The sequence below is a fragment of the Halteromyces radiatus genome (assembly GCF_025201355.1).
Source record: "Halteromyces radiatus strain CBS 162.75 chromosome Unknown BX664scaffold_7, whole genome shotgun sequence".
NCBI lineage: Eukaryota > Fungi > Mucoromycota > Mucoromycetes > Mucorales > Cunninghamellaceae > Halteromyces > Halteromyces radiatus.
Window position 1 is genome coordinate 339719 of NW_026251693.1, and position 23238 is coordinate 362956.

At 32.4% G+C, this 23238-nt stretch overlaps 10 protein-coding genes across 10 annotated transcripts; 4 read left to right on the plus strand and 6 right to left on the minus strand.

Moving 5' to 3' along the window:
• Positions 1 to 13: 13 nt before the first annotated feature.
• On the plus strand, positions 14 to 2408 carry BX664DRAFT_339118 (uncharacterized protein). The gene is made up of 8 exons (XM_051546570.1): positions 14 to 118; positions 222 to 430; positions 489 to 743; positions 838 to 1253; positions 1347 to 1446; positions 1553 to 1630; positions 1705 to 1832; positions 1937 to 2408. Exons 1-8 carry the CDS (start codon positions 30 to 32, stop codon positions 2240 to 2242), a joined length of 1581 nt encoding a protein of 526 aa, XP_051397470.1. The 5' UTR covers positions 14 to 29; the 3' UTR covers positions 2243 to 2408.
• A 3090-nt stretch (positions 2409 to 5498) lies between these two features.
• Positions 5499 to 6698, plus strand: BX664DRAFT_339126 (glutathione S-transferase). Its single transcript, XM_051546571.1, has 4 exons — positions 5499 to 5741; positions 5808 to 6045; positions 6122 to 6272; positions 6357 to 6698. The coding sequence occupies exons 1-4, from the start codon at positions 5735 to 5737 to the stop codon at positions 6639 to 6641; spliced, it is 681 nt and encodes a 226-aa protein (XP_051397471.1). The 5' UTR covers positions 5499 to 5734; the 3' UTR covers positions 6642 to 6698.
• Positions 6699 to 7618: 920 nt separating this feature from the next.
• On the minus strand, positions 7619 to 9646 carry BX664DRAFT_301257 (protein-tyrosine phosphatase-like protein; the record flags this gene model as incomplete). Its single annotated transcript, XM_051542379.1, has 4 exons — positions 7619 to 8134; positions 8209 to 8490; positions 8815 to 8877; positions 9151 to 9646. 4 exons carry the CDS (start codon positions 9644 to 9646, stop codon positions 7764 to 7766), a joined length of 1212 nt encoding a protein of 403 aa, XP_051397472.1. The 3' UTR covers positions 7619 to 7763.
• Positions 9647 to 10265: 619 nt separating this feature from the next.
• On the minus strand, positions 10266 to 11070 carry BX664DRAFT_339129 (uncharacterized protein). The gene is made up of 2 exons (XM_051546572.1): positions 10654 to 11070; positions 10266 to 10579 (listed from the first exon to the last, which is right to left on the minus strand). Exons 1-2 carry the CDS (start codon positions 11035 to 11037, stop codon positions 10340 to 10342), a joined length of 624 nt encoding a protein of 207 aa, XP_051397473.1. The 5' UTR covers positions 11038 to 11070; the 3' UTR covers positions 10266 to 10339.
• A 299-nt stretch (positions 11071 to 11369) lies between these two features.
• BX664DRAFT_183833 (X-domain of DnaJ-containing-domain-containing protein) lies at positions 11370 to 13173 on the minus strand. Its single transcript, XM_051540029.1, has 6 exons — positions 13139 to 13173; positions 12959 to 13075; positions 12738 to 12883; positions 12560 to 12665; positions 11833 to 12443; positions 11370 to 11745 (listed from the first exon to the last, which is right to left on the minus strand). Exons 2-6 carry the CDS (start codon positions 13032 to 13034, stop codon positions 11527 to 11529), a joined length of 1158 nt encoding a protein of 385 aa, XP_051397474.1. The 5' UTR covers positions 13035 to 13075; positions 13139 to 13173; the 3' UTR covers positions 11370 to 11526.
• A 1135-nt stretch (positions 13174 to 14308) lies between these two features.
• BX664DRAFT_284558 (uncharacterized protein) lies at positions 14309 to 14830 on the minus strand (the record flags this gene model as incomplete). Its single annotated transcript, XM_051541639.1, has 2 exons — positions 14634 to 14830; positions 14309 to 14489 (listed from the first exon to the last, which is right to left on the minus strand). Coding segments are annotated over exons 1-2 (342 nt in total), but the record flags the coding sequence as incomplete, so codon positions are not given.
• A 475-nt stretch (positions 14831 to 15305) lies between these two features.
• Positions 15306 to 15837, minus strand: BX664DRAFT_339136 (uncharacterized protein; the record flags this gene model as incomplete). The annotated part of the gene is made up of 2 exons (XM_051546573.1): positions 15306 to 15538; positions 15642 to 15837. 2 exons carry the CDS (start codon positions 15832 to 15834, stop codon positions 15375 to 15377), a joined length of 357 nt encoding a protein of 118 aa, XP_051397476.1. The 3' UTR covers positions 15306 to 15374.
• Positions 15838 to 15949: 112 nt separating this feature from the next.
• BX664DRAFT_339138 (uncharacterized protein) lies at positions 15950 to 19076 on the minus strand. Its single transcript, XM_051546574.1, has 7 exons — positions 18539 to 19076; positions 17344 to 18452; positions 17126 to 17273; positions 16649 to 17042; positions 16475 to 16579; positions 16214 to 16401; positions 15950 to 16127 (listed from the first exon to the last, which is right to left on the minus strand). Exons 1-7 carry the CDS (start codon positions 19044 to 19046, stop codon positions 16024 to 16026), a joined length of 2556 nt encoding a protein of 851 aa, XP_051397477.1. The 5' UTR covers positions 19047 to 19076; the 3' UTR covers positions 15950 to 16023.
• Positions 19077 to 19588: 512 nt separating this feature from the next.
• On the plus strand, positions 19589 to 20161 carry BX664DRAFT_380361 (ubiquitin-related modifier 1). The gene is made up of 3 exons (XM_051548898.1): positions 19589 to 19649; positions 19745 to 19906; positions 19969 to 20161. Exons 1-3 carry the CDS (start codon positions 19618 to 19620, stop codon positions 20084 to 20086), a joined length of 312 nt encoding a protein of 103 aa, XP_051397478.1. The 5' UTR covers positions 19589 to 19617; the 3' UTR covers positions 20087 to 20161.
• A 186-nt stretch (positions 20162 to 20347) lies between these two features.
• BX664DRAFT_339141 (kinase-like domain-containing protein) lies at positions 20348 to 22752 on the plus strand. Its single transcript, XM_051546575.1, has 7 exons — positions 20348 to 20522; positions 20588 to 20927; positions 21087 to 21303; positions 21359 to 21427; positions 21517 to 21842; positions 21926 to 22253; positions 22319 to 22752. The coding sequence occupies exons 1-7, from the start codon at positions 20495 to 20497 to the stop codon at positions 22646 to 22648; spliced, it is 1638 nt and encodes a 545-aa protein (XP_051397479.1). The 5' UTR covers positions 20348 to 20494; the 3' UTR covers positions 22649 to 22752.
• Positions 22753 to 23238: the final 486 nt, after the last annotated feature.

Consider the following 23238-nt stretch of genomic DNA (forward strand, 5'->3'; position numbering starts at 1 on the left):
TCTCCTATTTTTACTTTTTAGAATTGTTTATGCTACATTCATCTACACACAATGATTTGCCTGATACCATTGAAGGCATACTTCTTCGAATGAATCAAGAATTAACTTGTCCTATCTGGTAAACAAAAAAGATACTTATTTTATCCCAAAGTGAATCTTTCCTTTTTGAAGTTGTATATATTTCTAAAATTTGTCATTTATTTCTTCATTCTTATCTATAGTTTGACTTTATTGACACAATGTACTAGTACACCTTGTGGACATAACTTTTGTCGCCAGTGCATCCTACAATCCTTGACTTCTTTACCCAAGTGCCCTATATGCAAAGTACCAATCACTAAACGTGGTCTCTACAGTTCAGACTCAGTGGAAGCTATTGTACAAGAATTCTTGGTTCTTCGCCTACACTATGAAAAAGATACTGGCAATGGTAATATGACAATATGATTCCTATGAAAATATAATTATTTACCTTTTTTTTTCGTTAGTACTATCGCAAATACCAAATAAAGAATACCACGAAAGGCCAGTGAATGATCTGTCACAATTATACCCATATCCAACCAAGGCAACTGACTCCTCAACAAATTTAGAAAGGAAACACCAAATGAACGATGATCACCAGCCACTGCAATCGACTGAAAATATATTAGAACCTCAATTAATACCAACAACTCCATCCATAACAGATGCACCGATAAACCATACAACGTCAAATCATCAAGAAATCTTCAGTGTAAACGGTAAAGCTCATGTTTTTGTCGAAACTTAAAAGACAGTGCAAATATGTTATTTTTCTAAAGAAGATGACTAACATTTTTTTTTCCTTTCTAATAGAAAATACTATGACTCGCGATCAGCCTCCTCCTTCTTCTCAACAACAACAATATGAACCCTCCACCCTTTCATTATTATTATTTCCATCTCATTCGCCACCACAGACACCAGCACCATCTCATACATCTCTATCTACACGGCAATCTTTATCACAGGCAATGCCATCACCATCCTTGCCACCATCATCGTATCATCTAACGTCACATCAACCTTCATCATCACAGCGATCCCCGTCTTCATATACAATCTCATCACATGCGATGCCTTTATCATCAAATTCGCAACAATCATCACAAGAATCACCACAACAATTATCATCATCATGCCCTACTGGTTCACAAACGCCAAACACTTTTATCGATACTAGTCCGACATACTTCTTGATTCATGCAGCTGGTCAGTTGAATGATTTTACTGTAAGCTTTTACAAAAAAAAAAAAAAAAAAAAAAAAAAAAAAAAAAAAAAAGGAACGAAAACTATATTTACTCAAGAGATTGTGTTTGCTTAGGTTGCTTATCTGACAGAACTGGAAAAACAAGGCAAGCTACAAATATGCGGAAAAACACATGTATCTTCCAAAGTAACACACTTTGTGTTTCCATCTACAGGTAATCTTTGCTTTAAGGTTACCTTACAGACATGCTCACCCCACTTTTTTTTATTATTTTTATTTTATTTTATTTCATTTTTCTTTTTTTACTTCGCCAATAACAGAACAACATGGTATCCAGTCCGTCAGCAGTGCATATCTTCAAGCGCTCGTTTTACGTAAACGTATCGTACGAGAAGAGTGTAAGAAAATATGAAAAAAAAAAAGATCATAAGGTCATTGACTCATATTATATTGCTTTTTCCGGAAATGATAGGGATTAAACAATGCTATCAAGCAAAGGAAATGGTAGATGCGACACCTTTTTATACTGCATACTTCGGTGACGGACAACATGGTTATGAAGAAGGACCGAAACGAGCAAGAATTAGTGCCTTACATGAGGTAAAAAAAAAAAGGAAAAAAAAAGAGATCAGATGCTTCTAATCGTGCATACTCATCCTTTAATGCAACTCAAATATTTTTTTTGGAACAAATTTGGGCTCTAGATGCCGCTATTATTTGATGGGAAAGTAGTCTATTTCCATGAATCTGTGAATATCAAATTAAAAAAGCAATTTATGAATCTAATGGTTGCGGGTGGCGGTCAAGTGATTCAGAAGGAAGAAGATATGACGGATGATACCCTTATATTGTGCCAGTCTTTTGCCAAGAAGAAGGATGATCAGTTGACACTTTTATTATACCAGCAATATAGAAAGCAAGCAATTGGTATTGCCTGGATGACTCAATCTATCCTACGATACGAATTATTGAACGAACAAGACTTTGTGATTGGATCATCAATATACTAACAAACAAGGTAAAAAAAAAAGACAGGGAAGGTAGGAAGGATGCGCATTGGTATTTGGCTTTCTTTGTTTGGATGGGACTTGGTTGTGATACAAATGTGTGAGAGCTAGAAATACGAATGCCTTTTTTTTGCCCTATTTCGCGCTCTCATCTTTTTTTTTTCTTTCTCTCTCTCTTTTTTTCTTTTTTTTCTAACCTCTTCTTTTTTTATTTTATTTTATAGAAACAAAAGGTTACGAACCAACCACAGGACTACAAGTATGAAGAAAGAAAAAGAAGAAGGTCTATTGCGATCGTTTGTTCGGTACTTCTTGCTACTGAATTCACAAAACCGAACGGATTACGACATAACAATGAATCGGAATGGTGGTGACAATGAAGAAGAAGGGTGGGTGCATAACAAAGGAACGCATATCATGAATCCAAGAAATCAATTGATATCAGCAAGACAACTGCGGCGGGTTGGACGACCACAAAGACGAGGATCATATGATTTACCAGATGTTACTTAGTTTATTATTATTATTATTATTTGATGGATCAGTCTTTATGTATGCAAATTCATTTGATATATCCAGTGATAGTTCGCATTATCATAGTATAGTTTTTCAAACGATTTTTGGTGGATGAAATGTTTTGGAAATAAAGAAAAAAAAATGCCTCATTGTTTGTTGTTTACATAGATACATACATACTCTCTTGCTTTACATAATTTTGTTATACTATGACATTTTTTTTTATTTGTTATATGTATTTGATAGATGAATAACCTTATATTTCTAATGACATGTTTATTCGGTGAAGGGTAAATAGATTGGACCGTTTTTTACCACTTTTGGTATTGTGATATGCTTTCGTTTTTATATTCACAGCAAGTTACACGATGAAAGTCGGTGTTGAAGATGCCAATCTTCCTGAAATCGAGATTCTGCTTGATCTTCGTACTTGATGCTCTCCTTTCTTTCTTTTCCTTCTTCTTCTTCTTTTTTTTTTTTTTTCTCTTCTTGTTGACTTCTTCTACAACGATTAGATACTGAATCCACATAAATCTGACATCTATTTCAAATGTTACAGAACACCTTTCATACAAAACCACGGATCATTTGGTCACAAACACAAGATACATTATCCATTTCAATCATCACTTCAAGTGCTGTAAGTAATATGCGTGAATGAACATCACAGATTTAATACTAAGCTCCCATCTTCTTTTATGATAATAAAAAAAAAGATTACTTGTTGTTTTTATCCTCAATATCTTGTTCTTTCTCCTGTAAGTTCTCCTTCTATTCAATGTACTTTCCAGTTTTATGATGTGATTGATCATCAGGTATGAAAACAAAATAAAAACAAAAAAAAATGTCAAACTGACAGTCTCTCTCTCTCTAAAAGCCACTCCAATTTAGTGATGAAAATGATCAATTACGTATTATATCTCTATCCAAACAACAACAATGTGAATGGCCCAGATTATTTGAAAATACTCATGAAGATAAAGTGGATATCATTTATAGTAATAGTGTCGATGATTGTTCCACGCTAGTTGATGATGATGATGATGATGAATGTATAGATTTTGACAAAGTTCTTTCTAGTCATGGAAATAAAACAGGCCTTGAATTGTAAATCAGTGATTATATATATATGGTACTTTTGATGTTCTTCTAGTTTGGATCCGGACTTTTCGGACCGAGAGATCCCTATTTGTAGCCCAAAAATAGAAATATATATAATGTAATGGTATGATAACTAGTTGCAACTCTTTCTCATGTAATATGAATTTTCAAGCTCGGCTTAAAAGAATGATATGAAGAATGGAAACTAATAGAAGAAAAAGGTTGGGCAATCTCTATCGTCCATCCATCATTCATCATAAGAAATATCAACATGAGTTGCCTTTATTAATGTTCACCATTGAACTGTTGTCATCATTCTATTTCAACATAACGGTATTATCTGAAATAAGACATCATCATCATAGAGTTTGAAGTAAATGATTAATATTATTCTCTTCCCCTGGCGATCTCCAAGTTTGATGTACAAAAACGGAATTTTTGGAGAAAATCGGTCGAGGTACCCGTTATAACCATGAATTTAGGGCTAACATGTGGATGATTAAGGCTGAGGAGTTCGAACAGTTTGACCACAAAAAAAAAAAAAAAAAAAGTGCGGAACCAGCTTTTTATGTTCTTTTCTTCCTTTTTCTTTCCCTTTTTTTTTTCTTTCCCTTTCTGGTTTCCACTATGTCATACATATTCTTCACCGGTTTTGTTGCCCATAGCATAGTTTGATTGGCATGTCACCATTACCTTCATTTACTTCGTTATTTATATATCTCATAGGAAAACCAAAGGTAATATGAGGAAAGAGAATTGAGTAATGTGGTGAACAGCATTCCGATACTAATATACTTTTATTTATGATTTTTTTTTTGCCCCTCTTTCTTCCGAGAATCTTCTTAAACTCCATAGTAAAAAAAAAAAAAAAAAGGGTCCATGATATTCCACTGTTCCTCTCTCTTTCTTTGATAATTCTCTTTTTTTGTTTTATTATGCACATTTGCATGAATAATATCTGACTAGGTGATTATATGGGCTTGGATCAAGTAAATTTATAACAGGAACAATCGGATGAATGGGATCATCAAAGAAATTATATAATGGACAGCAGGATCAAAACTGGGATGGATGTGTAGCAGGGAACAGCTAGACGATGGACATGTGACAAGATTCGACTGGACAAAGGAATACATAGTAATGGTGACACAAGTCTCTTTCTTGCTTGTCTTGTTCTGGTTTGGTTGACTTCTTTATCTTATAGTGATGATAATTTTATTATAGTTAGTGTTAATTTTTATCCAGTCTTTATAAACGATATATTCAAATGTGTGTGTATGAATAAAAGTGAAAGAATGAAATATTTCAACATTTGATCTAGTAGGAAAAAAAAAAAAAACTTCTCAAGTATTATCACAGGCTACAAAGAAAGAAAAGAATTATGGATAATGTTGGATGATTAATACGATGGTAGGATAATAGATGATTGTCACTTTGTTGTTCCACAAGACACCAGAGGAATTGCTTTCATGCCACTACTTTGCATTGATTTGTAATAAATGTTTAAGAAAAAAAAAAAAACAAACAAAAGTTTAAACTAAAAAATAGCATCATATTTCCCACCATAAATACAGACACATCCCACCGAGTGTATACGTAATATATTTAAAATATAATAAATAATATATGTCTTGGGAACTAAGTGTATTATTTTGTCATTCTTTGTTCTTTGTTCGTCATTTTTTTTTGCAATAGCATTAATAAGCGTTTCGCGGTCATTCAAACACCGTGGTTATCTGACAAATTTTTTTAAAAGGAAAATTATAAATTTGGCACCATTCTTTCCTTCTTTCTCTCCTTTTTTTTTTTTTTTAATACGTGAACGAAATTCAACATACTTTTGGAAAACAATTATATTATATAACAACAATAACAAACATGTCAGGTAATGTAGTTGACATGAGGGAAAACAAGGAAAGCACATTTCGTTAATTTTTTTTTTATTTTGTAGCTGGTAAACTTGTACTTTATACTGCCGAGGTATGTCCTTACGCACAACGCGCTAGAATTGCCCTTTTGGAAGCCAAAGCAAACTTTGAATCTGTAGAAATTGACTTGACCAATAAACCTTCTTGGTATGGTGAAGTGAATCCTGAATTGAAGGTGCCAGCACTTAAGATTGGTGATAAATCTATTGCCGAATCTTTGGTGTTGACTGAATTGGTGAATGATCTTTATCCTGAAGCAAAGTAAGTTTTATGATTACTCTTTTTTTTTTTATTTTCTTGATGATTCTAATTATATATTTTTGTTTATTTTGTATAGGTTATTACCTGATGATCCTGTCAAGCGAGCACAAGGTCGATTTGCTGTTGAATTTTATGGTGCCAAGATCTTACCCAATTTATATGGTATTCTCAGAAATCCTGATCAAAAAGAAGCTTTCGTGAAGGATATTGATACTGCTTACAAACGGGTAAGAGGACGTGATGCATGAAAATATTTAAAGGAGTATGAAAACTATATTTATCTATATATTTCTTTTTTATTATCTATATAGTTCAATGAGTTACTCTTGGAACAATCATCCGATGGCCCTTATTTCTATGGTGACAAGTTCTCTTTAGTGGATATTGCTATTGCTCCTTTTGCAGGTCGTTTTAATGCATTGTTTGAATTGGCATTCAACAAAGGTTATCAACCTCCTAGTGTGGAATCCTTACCTCGTTTGAAGAGCTATTTTGCCAACATCTTGGATCGTCCTAGTTACAAGGAAACCTACTTTGGTGATCAAGCTTTTAGGGAATCCGCCATCCGTCGATTCAATTTTCCCGCCAAGGATTAATAGTTAGTTAGTTTTTGAAGTAAAAAATAAAAAATGGTTTTGATGATTGTATTCAAATTTGGTGAATGGTGGTTTCGAATTCCGATTTTTTTTTTTCTTTTCTTTTTCCTTTTTTGTTTTCTTCCCCTTTCTTTTCTCTTCCTTATCTCTCTGTCTCTCTCTCTCGCTCTTTTCTACGTACATACTGTTTATTGTTTCTTGACCATTATGGGCATACCTATATGGAAACCAAAAGATACAGCTAAAAAGTCATTGAGACGTCACTTGTTACATTCTACTCATCGCCACCATCAACAACATAATGCACTTCGAACAAGACGACGTTCTATTCCTTTTACTGGATCTTTAGAAGACGGTGACAGCAATTCTCAAAGACAATTCATCTCTTTCAGTAGACGCACAGAAATCAACAGACAAATAGAGTTACGTTTTCATGAAAAACAAGAATTGTTGGATCAATTGAAAACGACAACATCTTTATTGGATCAATACTTGGTCCTCCGTGAATTGTGTGGTGAACCTTATATCACTGATGGTAATCAAAAAAAAAAAAAAAACATTATCCAATATATTTCTTTTGTTCTGTCTGGCTCAACCTTTTTTTTTTTTTTTTTTTTTTTTAAAAAAAAAAAATAACGTGTATAGATCTACGAACTATCTTGACCGCCACTTCAACATCACTCCATTCATCAATAACCACACCATCATCTATTGAAGACCATCCTGATCCGATACGGAACAATCATGAATCCTTAACCCGACTGGTGGATCGATTGATGGGTGCACCTCCTCATGCGTCAAGACTGGCTGACATCGAATCCGACATTGCTACTACTCATCTCCGTGTGAATGATCAATTGAACTTGTTAGGTGCTCCTTTGTTGCCTTCGGTGATATTCCATTGACTTTGTTTCCCTTCCCATTGAACACACACACACATATATATATATATAGCTTTATCATTCTCTCATCTTCAGCATTTAGATTACAATTTATTTATTTTTTTTTTTAAAAAAAAAATTGCTTTTATTGAAAAACATCAAAAATAAAACATATACATTCTTTTCATCAAACAACTAAATTGTATAAAAAAAAAATTGTATCGATACTATATATAGAAAACTATGAAGTGGTATATCGACGAGACAATGATTGGGTAGAAGACTGTTGAGAGGTAGTTCGCCAAGCACGTTGAATCAACCTGATTTCCTTTTGTGATGCAGGACTAGGAGGACTGGTAACATCGACTTGATGCCAATCGGTACCGGCAAAATTGCTTGCATGACCCAATACACTTTCTTCCAATTTCATCAGTTCTGCCACAAAGCCAATATTAGGAGATACCCATGGTCGTTGCTTGATCACATGTCGATATGCCCGTCGTAAAGACCAATGTTCTGATAATACAAAATATGCCAGGATCACCGCTACTGATCTTGATTTACCTGCCTTGCAATGAACATAGATGGCTTCATGATGTTGTTTGGCATCATCTATCATCATAAAAAAAAAAAAATAAAAATCAAGCAATCAATATCTTTTTTTTTTTTTTTTTTTTTTTTTTTACCAATGATTTGTACTGCTTTTCGTAAGGTAGATTCCACATCTTGCATTTCTACAGTATCTCTAGCTGCCAGTTTGGAATATCGAAAAGAATCTTTCAATCCAGGTACATCATCATCACATTCTTCAGCCATGTTGAGAATCCGTCGTATCGATCGTTGCTTTAATCCATCCATTTGTTCCACAGTAGATATTTCTGGACCAAGGTATAAAAAATCCGGAACAATAGCTGATACAATAAAGGCATATTCATTCTCGGTCAGAGGAGTTGGTTCTTGTTCGCTTTCTAGTCCATCATCGTATACATCATGATATTCCATACTATGGTCGTCATTATCTGCTATTCCTGGTTTTTCATTGTCTTTTGCTGGTATAGTTGAAGGTATCGATTGTGTCTTATTGATAGGTGATGAAGCAGGTATGGATGGTGCATTATTGTGGATGGATGTTGTTGTTGATGTAGATGTTGACGGAAGTATATCAGAAGGAATCACTGGATCATCATGAAGTGGATTCCGATCTTGTCTCCTTCGTCGATTTGTAAAAGTGGATGATCCAATGGTAGTTGATTGTAATTGCGGAGGAGATCGATGTTTGTTCCTGACATTACTTGTATCCAAAGTGAAAAGACTTGCGCGACGTTGTATATTAGAATTGCTAACCAAATGAGGTGCTGATGAGAAGGTGGTGGCACTCCGTGATAATACAGGGACGACTTTAGGTACAGATAAATTATGATCATCATTGTTATTCCATAAAGTAGAAAGATCGCCTTGCCTTGTTGAATTGAAAGGTTCATCCTCGAATCCATTTGTTCTTCCTATATCCCGTTGTTGTTGATATTCTGGTGATTGTCTATCTATATATTCCATCTTGGTATCCCATTGTTCAAATGCTGTATATCCACCTTGTAACCAAACTACTTTTGCCTTAATATTGTCTTCACCATCCATATCACCGGAGAAAAATTTGCTAAGAGCGCCCACCAAAGTCCAAGCTGAAGTTGATTTATCTGTAATATCCATATGATCATCATAGACTACCACAAGATTAGAACGATCATTTTGTTGTTGTTTTTGTTGCTTTAGCCATTGGGTATAATGATCGATGGCTTGAGGTGTAGTAATAAAACTTTCCAAGCTAAAATTAGACACTGTTCCGCGGCGATAACGTTTCAAAAGTAATGTCGGCATATTGACATGAATGGAGCCACGAATCCTAGCATAATCATAGTTAGGTTGGTATCTGATATCGATCAATAATGGTTTCACATGAGGTGTCAAGAGAAGAGCAAGATCTTTTGCTGTAATGGAAGTTGCATTATCTATGGCCTTGACTAAGATATCACTTGCAGCACCGTCGCCATGAGGACTATTTCCAGTGGATAAACGTCGTTGAATAATAGATTGCTGATGTAAAGCAGTATTTGGAGAAAGAAACATGGAAGAATCGCTTGTTGTTGCCATACCAGTACTAGTTGACGTAGTTGGGGGAGGCACTATAAGAGGTTGAGTTGTATCATCTGATAATTCTACTGTATGCTGAAGAGGATGGCAAGACAGATCCAAAGGATTTGATGTTTCGATATTGTTGTTGTCGTCAAAGTTGATGTTGACTTTTGATTGAAAAGAGGTAGATAGTTTATCGGTTGGTTTATTGGTAGAGTAAACATGGTTTCTACCTGCCATAATAAAAGAGATATGAAGGCACCAAGAAAGATGATGGATAATAAAATAAAGTAAAATAAAATAAGAATAATAATAATAATAAAAGAGTAAAGGAAAGGAGGAGACAGAGTTTCAACAAACAAAAAAAAAAAAAAAAGAGAGAAAAAAGGTATAAAAAAAGGACCAAAAGTGTGAATATTCCACCTTGAGAAGAAAAATCACACGCACAAACAGTCTTTTTTTTTTTTTAAAAAAAAAAAAAAAAATGAAGAAAAGAGGCAATATAGACAGGAATGCTCTCCGAAAAAAAAAAAGTCGGCTGTGGATCAAGCTTTCTATTTATGGGTTGTGAAACAAAAAAAAAGAAAAAAATACAGGAATAGTTCAAGCAATCTATTTTAAAAATGACATTTTTATTACACTAACTAACAAGAAATAATAAATAATAATAAAACTATATAAAATCTACTAATGAGACGGATGATGAGATTGTTGTTGCCGTTGATGATGACCAATCAGTTGTTCCTGAAGCTCAGTAATTCGTGCTGTTTGTTTCTCCACCAGGGCCATTAGTTGTTCAATTCGATAATAATACTGCGTTTGTAGATGTTTTGATTCTTCCAATTGTTTCTGTAGTTGTAAAATATATGTTTCTTGTCCAGTTTTGTTCCCACTCATAGACGATGATGCACGAGAAGATACTTCTTCCTAATCAAAAAAAATAGTAAATAATACACTGTAAATCTATTTGTTTCTTTTCTTGTCTCTTTTGCTCGTATTACATCAATAATTGAAGAAGGTAGGGAATACATAGAGGGATCTTGGGAGACTATATCTTGTTGTTGTTGTTGTTGTTGTTGTTGTTGTTGCTGTTGTTGTTGCTGTTGCTGTTGTTGCTGTCGTTCTTGTTCTTGTTGTTGCTGTTGTGAGCCAAAAGAGAGCGGCGGTGGTGGTGGTTGGCTAGACATTATGGATATAGGTAAATGGTGTACGGGTTTCATATCGGAAGTGTTTGCCATGAGAGGCATTACTGTTGTTCCAGGTAAAGGATGAGTATAATAACCTTCAGAGGTAGATAAGCCTTGCGTCATGGTAGTGGCGTTTGGCTGTGATGCAGTATGAGAATAATATATTAGATTGTCTGTAGAATAATTATGATCTTCCATGACTTGATGTAAAGAATAAAGTTTTCCTTTTTTTTTTTTAAAAAAAAAAAAAAGAAGAAAGAAAGAAAAAAAAAAAATTGCATTCACAAAGTTTATACAAAATGACAAAAGCGGATATCTAAAATAATGATGGGCAATGGAAAAAAAATTATTGGCTTTGCGGCAACTTTTAATTTAACTTACCAGGCACATTCAAGAAAACCAAGCCAATATCTATATAAAAAGCCGAATTTAAAGAATGATTAATTTATTTCCATATGTATAATTACAAATAGTATACGACCAAGTAAACAAGATGAAGAAATAAGAAGAAGAAGAAAAAAAAAAAAAGAAGAAGAAAAATATATATATATATAACTTGGGGGGTGAAAGGGATATCAAAACTAAACTAAACTAAACTAAAAAAAAACACATCATACTATACTATACAATAATAAAGGCATGATAGAGAATAAAAATAAACTATATATGCATGTAAGATAAAATAACCTAATGATGATTTGGATTCACATTTTCTTTGCCCAAGGAGATTTCAGGAGATTCGTCAGCTTTGACCTTTTGATATATAGTTCCAATCATCCGTAATCCAATGGCACGTTGCTTGCGAGTTTCTCTAGAAGCGGTAGGATCACCCAATACTTTATCACATACATCACGTAATACACTTTCTACTTCCAGTTTTGATCCACGCCAAATTGCTTGTAATCCCTATTTAGATATAAAATCAATCTTTTTTTTCTTTCTTTACTTTTTTTCTTTATTTTTTTTTTCTTTATTTTTTATTTTTTTTTTTACCTTGGCTGCTGCTTCTTCTTCCAATTTTTGTCGTTGTTCTTCAGTTAATCCTTTTTCTTCAGCCTTTTGAAGTTCACTAAAGCTTGATTGTAGATCTAATGCGGTTCGAAGAGTACCCACTGTTTCACTAAAGATATAACCCTTTTCCTTGACACTATGGAACATACCACCCAAACCAAAAGCGATATTCTTTCCTAGATATTGATTTGCCTTGGCCATATAAGTATATCCAATAGCATGCAAAAGTTCCACACCATAATTTTCCGTTTTCAGTTCTTCAGCTTCGATCTGAACAATGCTCTTGAAGGCTTGCACTGATGATTCCGAGGTATCTGGTAGTTCTGTATACAGGCTGAGTTTGTTGATCAGTTTTTCAGCCAAAGTGTCTACTCGCTTCGCCCTTGTTTCTGCCCGTTCCTGTTCAGATTTTTCCTTTTGAGCTTCACGTTCCGCTTTTTCTTCGGCTGTCAACGTCGTAGTATCATCTTGTTCCCCTTCAGTTTCCGCAGTTTCCAATGCTTCACGCATATCTTTTCCAATCGAGATTTCCCCAATAATATCAATAAATCGATCTCCACCAAACGATTGTTTGAAAAATTCTTCAGGATCCACTATCATACAAAAAAAAAAAAAAAAAAAAAAAAAAAAAAAAAAAAAAAAAAAAAAAAACCGGTTACCATCTCATTTCACATCTTTTTATAATTTTTTTTTTTTTTTTTTTTTTTACCAAAACCACCATCAGGTTTGACACCATTTTCTTCACCAAATTCGTTATAACGTTTTCGAAGTTTAGGATCTGATAATACTTGGTATGCTTCGGATATTTTCTTGAACTATTAAAAAAAAAAAGAAGGTCAAAGGTACATATAAATATGTGTTATTTCTTTCTACTCAATTATATATACTTTGTCTTCGGCTGTTGGATCGTTTGGATTCTTGTCAGGATGGAAACGAATGGCCTTTTTACGATATGCTTTCTTGATATCATCTTGGGAGGCAGAACTTGCTACACCAAGTAAATCATAGTATTCTGTAGAGATTGGATGTTCGTCTATTAAAAAAAGAAAAAGAATGTCAAAATATATAGTTTATAAAATGGCATCATTTTTTCAACATAATACTTTACCAGATCCTCGTTTTCTTGAAAGTTTTGGTTTTGTACCATTCTTGGCATTCTTCAGTCCAGTTCCCGTGGCATCCATATCATAGGTTACCACCTTGTGACAAGCAAAGCATTTGACTTCTACTTTTTCATTGGCATGAGTAGCAGTAGGAAGGAATTCTATAGGTGTCAAACACTCTTTACATGTGGTTTTGATATATGGTTCTGGTTTTCGAGATTCGTAGATCATGATAAAGATCAAAAGAGGCAAATAATAAGAAAAAAATAAAAAATACAAAGAAAAAGGAAACAAAAAAAAAATGGGAAAAACCACGTCCCTGTTCCAAGTTAAGTCTCCGCTATTATGTGTTGAATGATCATATGAAGATTGAAAGTGTACTTTGGTACTAAGTAAAGAGAAATTTAGTATGACTACTGATATCGTTTTCATATGTATTCATAAAACGTTAGAGTGGAAGTTAATATCAATCAAGGAAAGATGATATGATTTTGATAGCAATAGATAGAATTTGAGATCACGAATGGATTATGACCAGTTACAAACAAGTGTTGATAGATGATTGTATGCATAATGATTGATCTTGAATATAAATAACAATGGTGGTTTTTATTTATTTCTTTATTGATATAACACAATAATAATAATAATAATAATAATAATAATGATCATGGTAATAGCAACAAGTTAAAAAAAAAGAAGAGAGCAAAATGATAGAATGGCAAATACGAAAGATCCAAATAATGATAATAATAAAAATAATAAAAAATAAAAATAAAAAGAGGACCATCCACGTAATCACATTTAAATAAAATAGGAGGGAAATTATAGTAACAATAAGAATAATAATAAAAAAAAGGAATCCAATAGTAAAAGTCAAGTGGGGGTGATCAGAGAGTGGTTGTTGCAAAGGATTTGGAATAAGACTTGTTGTTTTTGGCATCATCATTGCGCATAAAAGTGGGAACAAGACCATCCATCGGATTCAAAGAAGACCATAAGGATGAAGTAGAAGATGGCGCGGATTGGTCATTAGAATGATGATAATTGAAGGGTACCATGGAAGTAGAGAAAGATCGAAGAAGTAGAGGAGTTGAAGAAGTTGAATGAGTAGAATTGACAAGAAAAGAATTATCATCCATCATCCTGGTCGTGGAGCTGTTATTGTTAATGCTTGTAGTAGGAATGAAATTTTGACGACAATGTGAATCAGAATAAGGTGGCCACTGGATCGATAAGCCTAGTTTTGAGTTCCATAATTTCTTGTCGCAGGCCGATGATAGAAGAGTAGAGTCACTATTGGAAAAGAATTGAGAAGTAGATCGACTAGTTGGCTTATGGTCCAATTGTTCAAAAGAATTCCGTCTTGTTTGATTCCCTTCATCTTCATCAAGATGAATAAAAGTACATCGGCTACCATAAAGACAAGTTCCTTCCAGATGATAAGCACGGCATATTTGAGTCTTGTATCGATTATGTTTTGGTACCATTCGTAATTCTTCATCACCATGAGCATACCGACATTTTTTCCCATACCTTTTAATCACCAAAAAAAAAAAAAAAAAAAAGAAGATATATCAGTGATCATGATAGATCGATTGAATTGATAGATGATTGATTGGATTTTTTTTTTTTTACTTTTTATTTTATTTTATTTTATTTTGTTTTTCATTTTTTTACCTGCATACACCTAGCTCCGACCAGTTTCGACAATATTCAGTTTTGTAAAGATGAGATTTTTTTGGATTGACGGAAGTGTTGTTACTGCCATCATAGATGGTGGGTATACAATGGTCGATAGAAGTTGTCACGGAGAATGTTGGGGTTGATGTGGTTTTCATCACATTTGTAGTAGATAGTGAATATGAATAATCCTGTACGTGATTGGATGGCCTATAAATCGAAGAAGATGATGACGATGACAATGATAATGGTGATGATGTTGCATCCATTTTGTCTGTTGTGGACATATAAAATAAAAAGATAGGATGGATCCATCCAACAGACAGTAACGAAAGGATGATTGTTCAATTGAATAGAACAAAAAGGTGAAAAATAGATAACAAGAAACAGAGAAAGAAGAAAAAAAAAATAAAGAAAGAAAAAGAGGAAAAAAAAATATAAAAAACTATCAATTTATCGAAAAATGGATGACTGGTGTTTCTTTATTTGGAAGGACCATCTTTATTTTTATTTGAATTTTTTGCAGGAATTATATCAAACGGATAATATCCACATACAAACACACACACACACATATATATATATATAAATATAAACTAAACTATTCTTGTACACATCCACAAATGACAACAAAAAAAAAAAAAAAAAAAAAAAAAGAAAAAAAAAACACTACGACTATCAGTAATTACAACTATCTAAATCTAATCATTTTTATTTCCAATAAACCAAAGGACTGTATCATTTTTCAGTGATTTGTTCACAGTGTTGATCACCTCTAATACAAGTATACCAGTCTCTTCCAAGTGGACATTTGATATCGGCTGCCAAACGACAAGGACAAAGTCTAGGTTCACTAACACACTTTTTGGTATCTTGACAAAGATATCCCTGAGCACATGTTTCTATCATCATACATTTAAAGATATATTACCATGAGTCTTTTTTTTATTTTTTTATTTTTTGTTTTATTTTGTTAAAGAACATATTATTTAGATTTAGTTTTACCTTGGGTTGCTTCATTATGTTTCTTGACTAATCGCGGTGGCACAATGTATCCAAAATCTTTTGTTGCCTTTCCATGGTTGTCTACTGGTCCAGACGTACCAAAAATAATGTTCTTAAAATCGAAACAAGTAGATGGTGGAATAGAAGTTAAGCCTAGCACTATAAAAATGAGTGAAAGAAGAAAACACTTCATGATTTGATATAAAGAAAAAGAAGAAGGAAAAAAAAAAAAAAAAAAAAAAAAAACCAAACTGACCAAAAAATCAGAAAGGAGTTTCAAATCATCAAGCCAATTTCATCCATATAAATGATCAATGCAAAAAAACCAGGTTTTATTGATAAAAATACACCACACTAGACTAAAAAAAAACATATACACAAATTATGGACTACTTTTCTTGGTGTCATCCCCGTCTAATAGAATTGAGTTTTCCATGGAAGGTCCATCATCATGTAGTTGTTTTTCCCACATGTCATAATATACCCCTATTAATAAATAAAACAATTAGTTTAAAATCTAGAACATATCCATTCCCTTCTTTTTTCTTTTTTTCTTTATTTTTTTTATATACCTTCTCCATTGTTTTCCATTGCCTGTCGTATCAGTTCTTCATGCGTTCCAGATTCAACCACCTGACCATCCTTGATGACAAGAATTAGATCCGCATTCAAAATTGTGGACAAACGATGTGCAATCACAAGGGTAGTTCGTCCTTTTGTCATAGCATTCAATGCTTCTTGAATATATCGTTCCGTAGTCCTATATACCGTATTATTATTATTATTATTATTATATATATATATCATCTCTATTTTTATCTAATGTCACTTACGTGTCTAATGCACTTGTAGCTTCATCTAGTAAGATAATAGGAGGATCTTTGACAATAGTTCTTGCAATGGCCAATCTTTGTTTTTCTCCGCCTGATAATCGTAATCTATCATCATCAAAAAAAAAAAAAGAAAAATCAGTAATCTATACAATTTATCCTATTTTTTTTTCTTACCCTCGTTCACCCACTTTGGTTTCATATCCATCTGGAAAGTTCAAAATACTATCATGGATTTGTGCAGCTTTGGCAGCATTCACAATTGTATCTTGAGAAGCATCAACATCACCATATCGGATATTGTATTCAATAGTATCATTAAATAATACCGTATCTTGAGGAACTACACCAATATTTTTTCGAAGAGAATTTTGTTGAATATCACGAATGTTTTGTCCATCAATGTAAATGTTGCCAGAAGTAGGATCATAGAATCGGAATAAGAGTCGAAGAATCGTACTTTTGCCACTACCAGAAGGACCAACGAGAGCGACAGTAGAACCTGCAGGGACTGAGAAAGAAATACCTTTCAAGGCTGTTTGACGAGGATCGTAATTGAATACCACATTGTCTATATATACATCAAAAAATAATAATAATAATAATAACAAGTTAGCCTTTTTTTTATTTCTATATATATATATATTAACTTACCGAAAACAACATTGCCTGCCTTAACATTCAATTCCTTTGCTCCAGGGATATCCTTCACTGATTGATCCACTTCAAATAATTCCAACATTTTTTCCATGTCTGTAACGTTCTGAATAATCATTCGATAATATGTACCAAAGAAATGTAACTATACAAATATAAAAATATAAGTAAATCCAAAAAAAAAAAAAACTAAAAAAAAAAAAAAAGATTCTTACCGGTGAATAGAGCTGCATCATATATATATTGAAGACAACAAAATCACCCGCAGTCAAAGTACCTTGAGATACTTCCCAAGCAAATAGTAAACTTCCAACTAAAAGACCCAAAGTAATCACAGCATTTTGGGTGAGATTAAGTACATTCAAAGAAATAGAAGATTTCCAATCGGCCTTTTGATAATCAATGATGGCAGTCTTGTATCGATCAACTTCAAAGGATTCAGCACCATAGTATTTCACAGTTTCAAAGTTGAGTAACGAATCCACAGCCTTTGTCCTAGCAAGATTATCAAGTTGATTCATTTCACGTCGAAAAGCCGTTCGCCATTGGGTCATAGCAATGGTGACATAAAGATAAAGTGACATGGTGACAAAAACGATCAAACCAAAAGGTAAGGAGAATTTGAAGGCGAAGAAGAATACAGCAACGATGATATTGGCAATGGCAGGGAATACTTGGAATACAATTTGTTGTAAGAGTTGAACGATACTATTGGTACCACGATCCATCACACGAAGTACCTCACCAGTCTTCCGATTGATATGAAAAGCCAATGATAATGAATGGAGATGAGTGAACATTTTGATGGAGATTTCACGCGTTGTATATTGACCCACGGGTATCCAAAAGAAGTTTTGCATTGCTTGAATCAATCCGGAGCCACCTTGAAGGAATTTGAACCCAACATATAAAGATACAGCAGCCCATGCAAATTTGCCTTTTCCATCACTAATTTGGTCCACCACATAACCTATTTGAAGTGGTGTGAGCATATTGATAGCCAAACCCAAGATCATTAAACCAAAACAGAGGAAGATAAGTAGTTGTAAACGGAGGTTACCACTAGGCCAAGTATAAGGAATGATTTTTCGTACTTTAATAAAGAAACCCTTGAGACCTGGTTCACCACCTTCTGGAATGGGTGCAGGAGTAGTTCCATAGTCAGTTTGTACTCTTGTATTATCCAAAAGAGGTTCATTTTCTTCCGATTGTCTTTCTTGCGAAAACATATGTATCAAGGACAAAACAACAAGAAAGAGTTGAATAATATATCGACCCATAAAAATACTGAACCATATTTTGTCGTAAATACCAAAGGTAGTATCTAACATAAGAAAGATTATATGAATGAATACAAATATATCTTTTTTATTTCCTTTTTTTTTTTTTTTTTTTTTTTTTTTTTTTTACCTTGATGAGATTTAGAGTATTTGATTCCCATTGCCCATAACCAACCAACACTAGTATCTGAAAAGAAAGCTAAAATCCAAAACGCATATTGTATCCAATACCATTGACCAAAGAGTTGAGTTTCTTGAGTGAGTCTAATTAAACTAATAGTCCAAGCCAAATAACTAGTGACAATATAATAGGAAAGTGTTGCTGAAGTCCAAGTACCTTCCACTAAAGCACGAAGAACCATAATAATAGCATCGATCACATAACTAAAAGTGACAATGATAGAAAGTAGAGCGATCAGTTTGCCAAGAGGTGATAAACGAAAAGTTTGTTGTATAGATTGATTAAGTAGAGGGTCATGACGTACTTGTAAATATCGAATGACAAAACATATAATTACAAACCCAAGTAAAAAACTAGGTGCTATAAAGAAAGGTGAACTAAAAGAGAAACCATTGGAAGAATAAAAAGGTGGATAAGGTGGATTCTGTATCCTTTCATAGACCAAGTCAAAGGACATTATCCAAATATTAAAAAATTAAGGATAAACAAGAAGAAAGGCAAAAAAAAAAGGATGGAGTATGAATTTTTTTTTTTATTTTTATATTTGTGCCCTCGCTCCATTTCCTTTTTTTTTTTTTTTTTTTAACATGCATACAGTTAGTTTTCTATTATATCATCCAAGAATAAAAAAAAAAAAAAAGAGAAAAAAAAAGACTGATTATTACACGTATCTACTTTTTTTTTTTCTTTTTATAATGAATCTCATTATGTAACTAGAGATAGATTTCTTTATAATTAAAAAACAAACTTTCCTTTTATAATAAAACTCATTATTTTAAATACAGTATAATCAAACTTCTTTTAAATATAGTAGTGATCAAAAAAGAAGAGTTATTTGAATTGAACAATCATCTTTAAGTATTATAGTATAAAAAAAAATGTATTTTGAAATGCTGTTTCCATTTTTGGTTTCATCCAATCAAAAGTCCACGGTATTTCAATTTACAACAACTTTTTCACCCAAATGTTTTTTTTTTTTTTTGTATTTCCCTTTTCTTTCTAAATTTACAGCAGAATTCCCTGATACCATGTCAGAATTACATATTAACGTGGAATTCAGGTAAAAAAAAAAAATAATAATAATAAAGTATGAATAGTATAATATAATAAATATATCTAAAACAAAAAAGAAATTATTATTATTATTATTATTAGTGGTGGTATGGAGTTACTTTTCAATAATGAACGTAAACATAAAGTCGTCCTTCCTACTGAAAAGAATCCTGGTGAACCTACGAAATTACAAGATCTTATTTTTTATATTCGAGATAATATGATGACAGAAAAGAAAGATCTATTTGTAGATAATGACACAGTGTAAGTGAAAATTATATTATATTATATATAATCAATAACCAATTATTATTATATATTATTAGACGACCTGGTATTCTTGTATTAATCAATGATGTTGATTGGGAACTTTGTGATGAATTAGAATATCAACTTGAAGACAAGGATGAAATAGTATTTATTAGTACTCTTCATGGTGGATAAAAAATAGTTATATATATAATATAGTTTTAATTGATTGTATAGATGTATAAAATATATAATATGTTTTTTTTTTTTTTTGATTGATGATTCTCTTTCTCTCTTTCTCTTTATATTGTATATGATTCCCATTTGATATGAATAGTTTTGATGACAAAAAAGTAATACACTTTATTTGTTTTGCTACAAACACCGATTCTGTGTTTGAAAGAAAAAAAAAAAAAAGGTTCCATTCAACACTTGAGAACCCCATTTTTCCCTTTTCTTTCTCCTCCCCCCTTTTTTTTTATTAACCCATTTCTTTCTTTCACCTTTTTCTTTTTCTTTTTTTTTTTTTTCTCTCTCTCTCTTTCACGGACACATTCTCACATACTCAATAACCTCTTTCTAGTTTCGGTCTATTTTGAAATCATGAACTCTTGGAAACTAACTGGGAAAAGTAAGTGTTGTCAAAAAATGTTATATTGCCTGATGAATAATATTTTTATTAATATAAATCTATAGAAAGTAAAGAAGTATCACCTCCACTTCCTCAAACTTCAACATCTATTACTACACAACAACAACAACAACCTTCATCTTCATCATCTACTAATCATGAACCCAAGTCTGGTGTGTTACTTATTCGTGTATGTGAAGCTAGAGGAATTTCTCTACCTGCTGGTGTTTCTCCTCCTCCTTCCAATCTTCAACCTGTTCAACCTCGTAGTAACCGAGATTCTTTTAACAGAAAACAAAATTGGTGGTTACCTTATGTAGTGTTGGAATTCGACAAGAATGAAATTCTTATTGATGCTCTTGGTGGTGATACAAACAATCCTATTTACCAGTATCGTGCAAACTTGTAAGTGATTCTTTCTACCTCCTGAAAAAAAAAATTCTACTTTTTGTTTTCACATAAAAATATATATCACTCCCCCCCTTTATATATATATATATATATATATTATCATTATTATGATATTGATTCTCCTTTTTTTTTTTTTTATTTTCATTTATTTAGTGATGTCTCTCGAAATTCGGATGTTTCCATATCTATTTATTTACGTCCTCCACCTACTACTCAAGGAACTATACCTGCCAAGACCAACAATGATCATTTTCTTGGCGCTGTCAAGGTTCAACCCAATTTCGATAATAATAAATTGGATGATCAAGTTCTGAATATTACTGGTGGTACTGGTGCTATGCATATTCAATTATGTTATAAACCACAACAGGTACATATATATATATATTGATAGTTTTATATTAATAATTATTTATTTATTATAGCAAAATCAACCCATTGCTTTTGATTCTTTTGATCTTTTACGTGTTATTGGTAGGGGAAGTTTTGGAAAAGTAAGTCAAATAAAATAAATAAATAGATAAAAAAAAAAGAAGAAGAATAGAAAGTGATTTATACTTTTTTTTTTTTGGTTGTTATTTAGGTATATGTTGTACGTAAAAAGGATACCAATCGGATATATGCTATGAAAGTGTTACGCAAATCTCGTATTATCTCAAGATCTGAAGTGACTCATACTATGGCTGAAAAGACTGTGTTAGCCAAGGTTCGAAATCCATTTATTGTACCTTTGAAATTTGCTTTTCAAAGTCCAGATAAATTATATTTGGTACTTGCTTTTATCAATGGCGGTGAACTTTTCCATCATTTACAATTGGAAGGTAGATTTACTGAAGAAAGATCAAGGTTCTATACTGCTGAATTGTTATGTGCATTGGAATGTTTACATGACTTTAATGTGGTTTACAGGTAAAATAATAATAATAATAATAATAAAAGAAGAAAAAAAAAAAGAAGAAGGATGGATTGTTTAATATATTTATTTTTAATAGGGATCTTAAACCAGAAAACATTTTGATCGATTATAATGGACATATTGCTTTATGTGATTTTGGATTATGTAAACTCAACATGACGGAAAAGGAACGCACCAATACATTCTGTGGTACACCTGAATACTTGGCTCCTGAACTTTTACTTGGTCAAGGTTATACAAAGAATGTGGATTGGTGGACTCTGGGTGTACTTTTATATGAAATGATGACAGGTTTACCTCCATTTTATGATGAGAATACCAATGAAATGTATCGCAAGATTTTACAAGATGAATTAAGATTCCCTGAAGATATGTCTGCAGATGCTCAACATTTATTAACTGGCGTAAGTTCTTTAACAAAAACAAAAAACGCGACAGGATAATGAACCTTTTATATATATATATATAGCTTTTGACGAGGGATCCAAATGAACGATTAGGATGTGATGGACCAGAAATGATCAAGAATCATCCATTCTTTGCAAGTATTGATTGGCGAAAATTGATGCAAAAGAAAGTACAACCTCCATTCAAACCTTTAGTGGAAAATGCATATGATACAACCAACTTTGATGATGAATTTACGTCTGAAGCTCCTTTGGAATCTTTGGTGGATGAATCTCATATCTCAAAAACAATGCAAGAACAATTCGCTGGTTTTACATATAATCCTGCAAATGATGGTATCATGAGTGAAAGTTACAATGGTTCCGTACCTAATAGTGGACAAAAATGGTGATTGATTGGCTGATTATATATTGATGGATAGATATATTATTATTATTATTATTTATTATTTTGAAACTGATTAGTACAATAAATCTTTTTTTTTTATTATTATAATTATTTGTTTGATTCAAAATGATGATTTTCATATAGTGTGGATATGATAAATACAGTATTTTATCAAATCTAGATAATGAAGGGAAAAAGTATGGCTAGTGTTATTACTAATAACGAGAATAAAAACTATATTATAACAAGATTTCTAATTGATTACAACCTGTACAGGTCCAAATCAAAAAAATATCATCGCCTGGTAAACCTAAATTGGAATAGTTCACTTTTGATTGATCACTTTGACAATGACTTTTTATGTACTCAACCACATAAATAAAAAATAATTAGTCAAAAAAAAAAGTTGTCAAGTATCATTCTATTTTGAATAACATAATACCTATGTTCTTGTTTAGCCATATTGATCATATTCATAATACCTTGAAGACCAAGATCTTGTTGATAAGTTAAAGGTATGTTGATTGAACATCCTTCACAAAATAGACCAGTAGAAGTAGATGTTAGTGTGAAAGTGCATTGAGGACAAGTAAA

Excerpts from the sequence above, each read along its gene's own strand:
- BX664DRAFT_339141 (XM_051546575.1), top strand. The coding sequence starts at position 20,495 with ATGAACTCTTGGAAACTAACTGGGAAAA. Across the intron at positions 20,928-21,086 it reads TACCAGTATCGTGCAAACTT|TGATGTCTCTCGAAATTCGG; the intron begins GTAAGTGATTCT and ends TCATTTATTTAG. Across the intron at positions 22,254-22,318 it reads CTCAACATTTATTAACTGGC|CTTTTGACGAGGGATCCAAA; the intron begins GTAAGTTCTTTA and ends ATATATATATAG.
- BX664DRAFT_339129 (XM_051546572.1), bottom strand. The coding sequence starts at position 11,037 with ATGGAAGATCATAATTATTCTACAGACAATCTAATATATTATTCTCAT. Across the intron at positions 10,580-10,653 it reads TACCTTCTTCAATTATTGAT|GAAGAAGTATCTTCTCGTGC; the intron begins GTAATACGAGCA and ends TTTTTTGATTAG.
- BX664DRAFT_183833 (XM_051540029.1), bottom strand. The coding sequence starts at position 13,034 with ATGGATGCCACGGGAACTGGACTGAAGAATGCCAAGAATGGTACAAAA. Across the intron at positions 12,666-12,737 it reads ATCCAACAGCCGAAGACAAA|TTCAAGAAAATATCCGAAGC; the intron begins GTATATATAATT and ends TTTTTTTAATAG. Across the intron at positions 11,746-11,832 it reads AAGAAGAAGCAGCAGCCAAG|GGATTACAAGCAATTTGGCG; the intron begins GTAAAAAAAAAA and ends ATATCTAAATAG.
- BX664DRAFT_339126 (XM_051546571.1), top strand. Across the intron at positions 6,046-6,121 it reads GATCTTTATCCTGAAGCAAA|GTTATTACCTGATGATCCTG; the intron begins GTAAGTTTTATG and ends TATTTTGTATAG. Across the intron at positions 6,273-6,356 it reads TTGATACTGCTTACAAACGG|TTCAATGAGTTACTCTTGGA; the intron begins GTAAGAGGACGT and ends TTATCTATATAG.
- BX664DRAFT_339118 (XM_051546570.1), top strand. The coding sequence starts at position 30 with ATGCTACATTCATCTACACACAATGATTTGCCTGATACCATTGAAGGC. Across the intron at positions 431-488 it reads TGAAAAAGATACTGGCAATG|TACTATCGCAAATACCAAAT; the intron begins GTAATATGACAA and ends TTTTTTCGTTAG. Across the intron at positions 1,833-1,936 it reads GAATTAGTGCCTTACATGAG|ATGCCGCTATTATTTGATGG; the intron begins GTAAAAAAAAAA and ends TTTGGGCTCTAG.
- BX664DRAFT_380361 (XM_051548898.1), top strand. The coding sequence starts at position 19,618 with ATGTCAGAATTACATATTAACGTGGAATTCAG. Across the intron at positions 19,650-19,744 it reads CATATTAACGTGGAATTCAG|TGGTGGTATGGAGTTACTTT; the intron begins GTAAAAAAAAAA and ends TATTATTATTAG. Across the intron at positions 19,907-19,968 it reads TTTGTAGATAATGACACAGT|ACGACCTGGTATTCTTGTAT; the intron begins GTAAGTGAAAAT and ends ATATATTATTAG.
- BX664DRAFT_339138 (XM_051546574.1), bottom strand. The coding sequence starts at position 19,046 with ATGTCCTTTGACTTGGTCTATGAAAGGATACAGAATCCACCTTATCCA. Across the intron at positions 17,043-17,125 it reads GGCAGGCAATGTTGTTTTCG|ACAATGTGGTATTCAATTAC; the intron begins GTAAGTTAATAT and ends ATGTATATATAG. Across the intron at positions 16,128-16,213 it reads AATGGAAAACAATGGAGAAG|GGGTATATTATGACATGTGG; the intron begins GTATATAAAAAA and ends ATTTATTAATAG.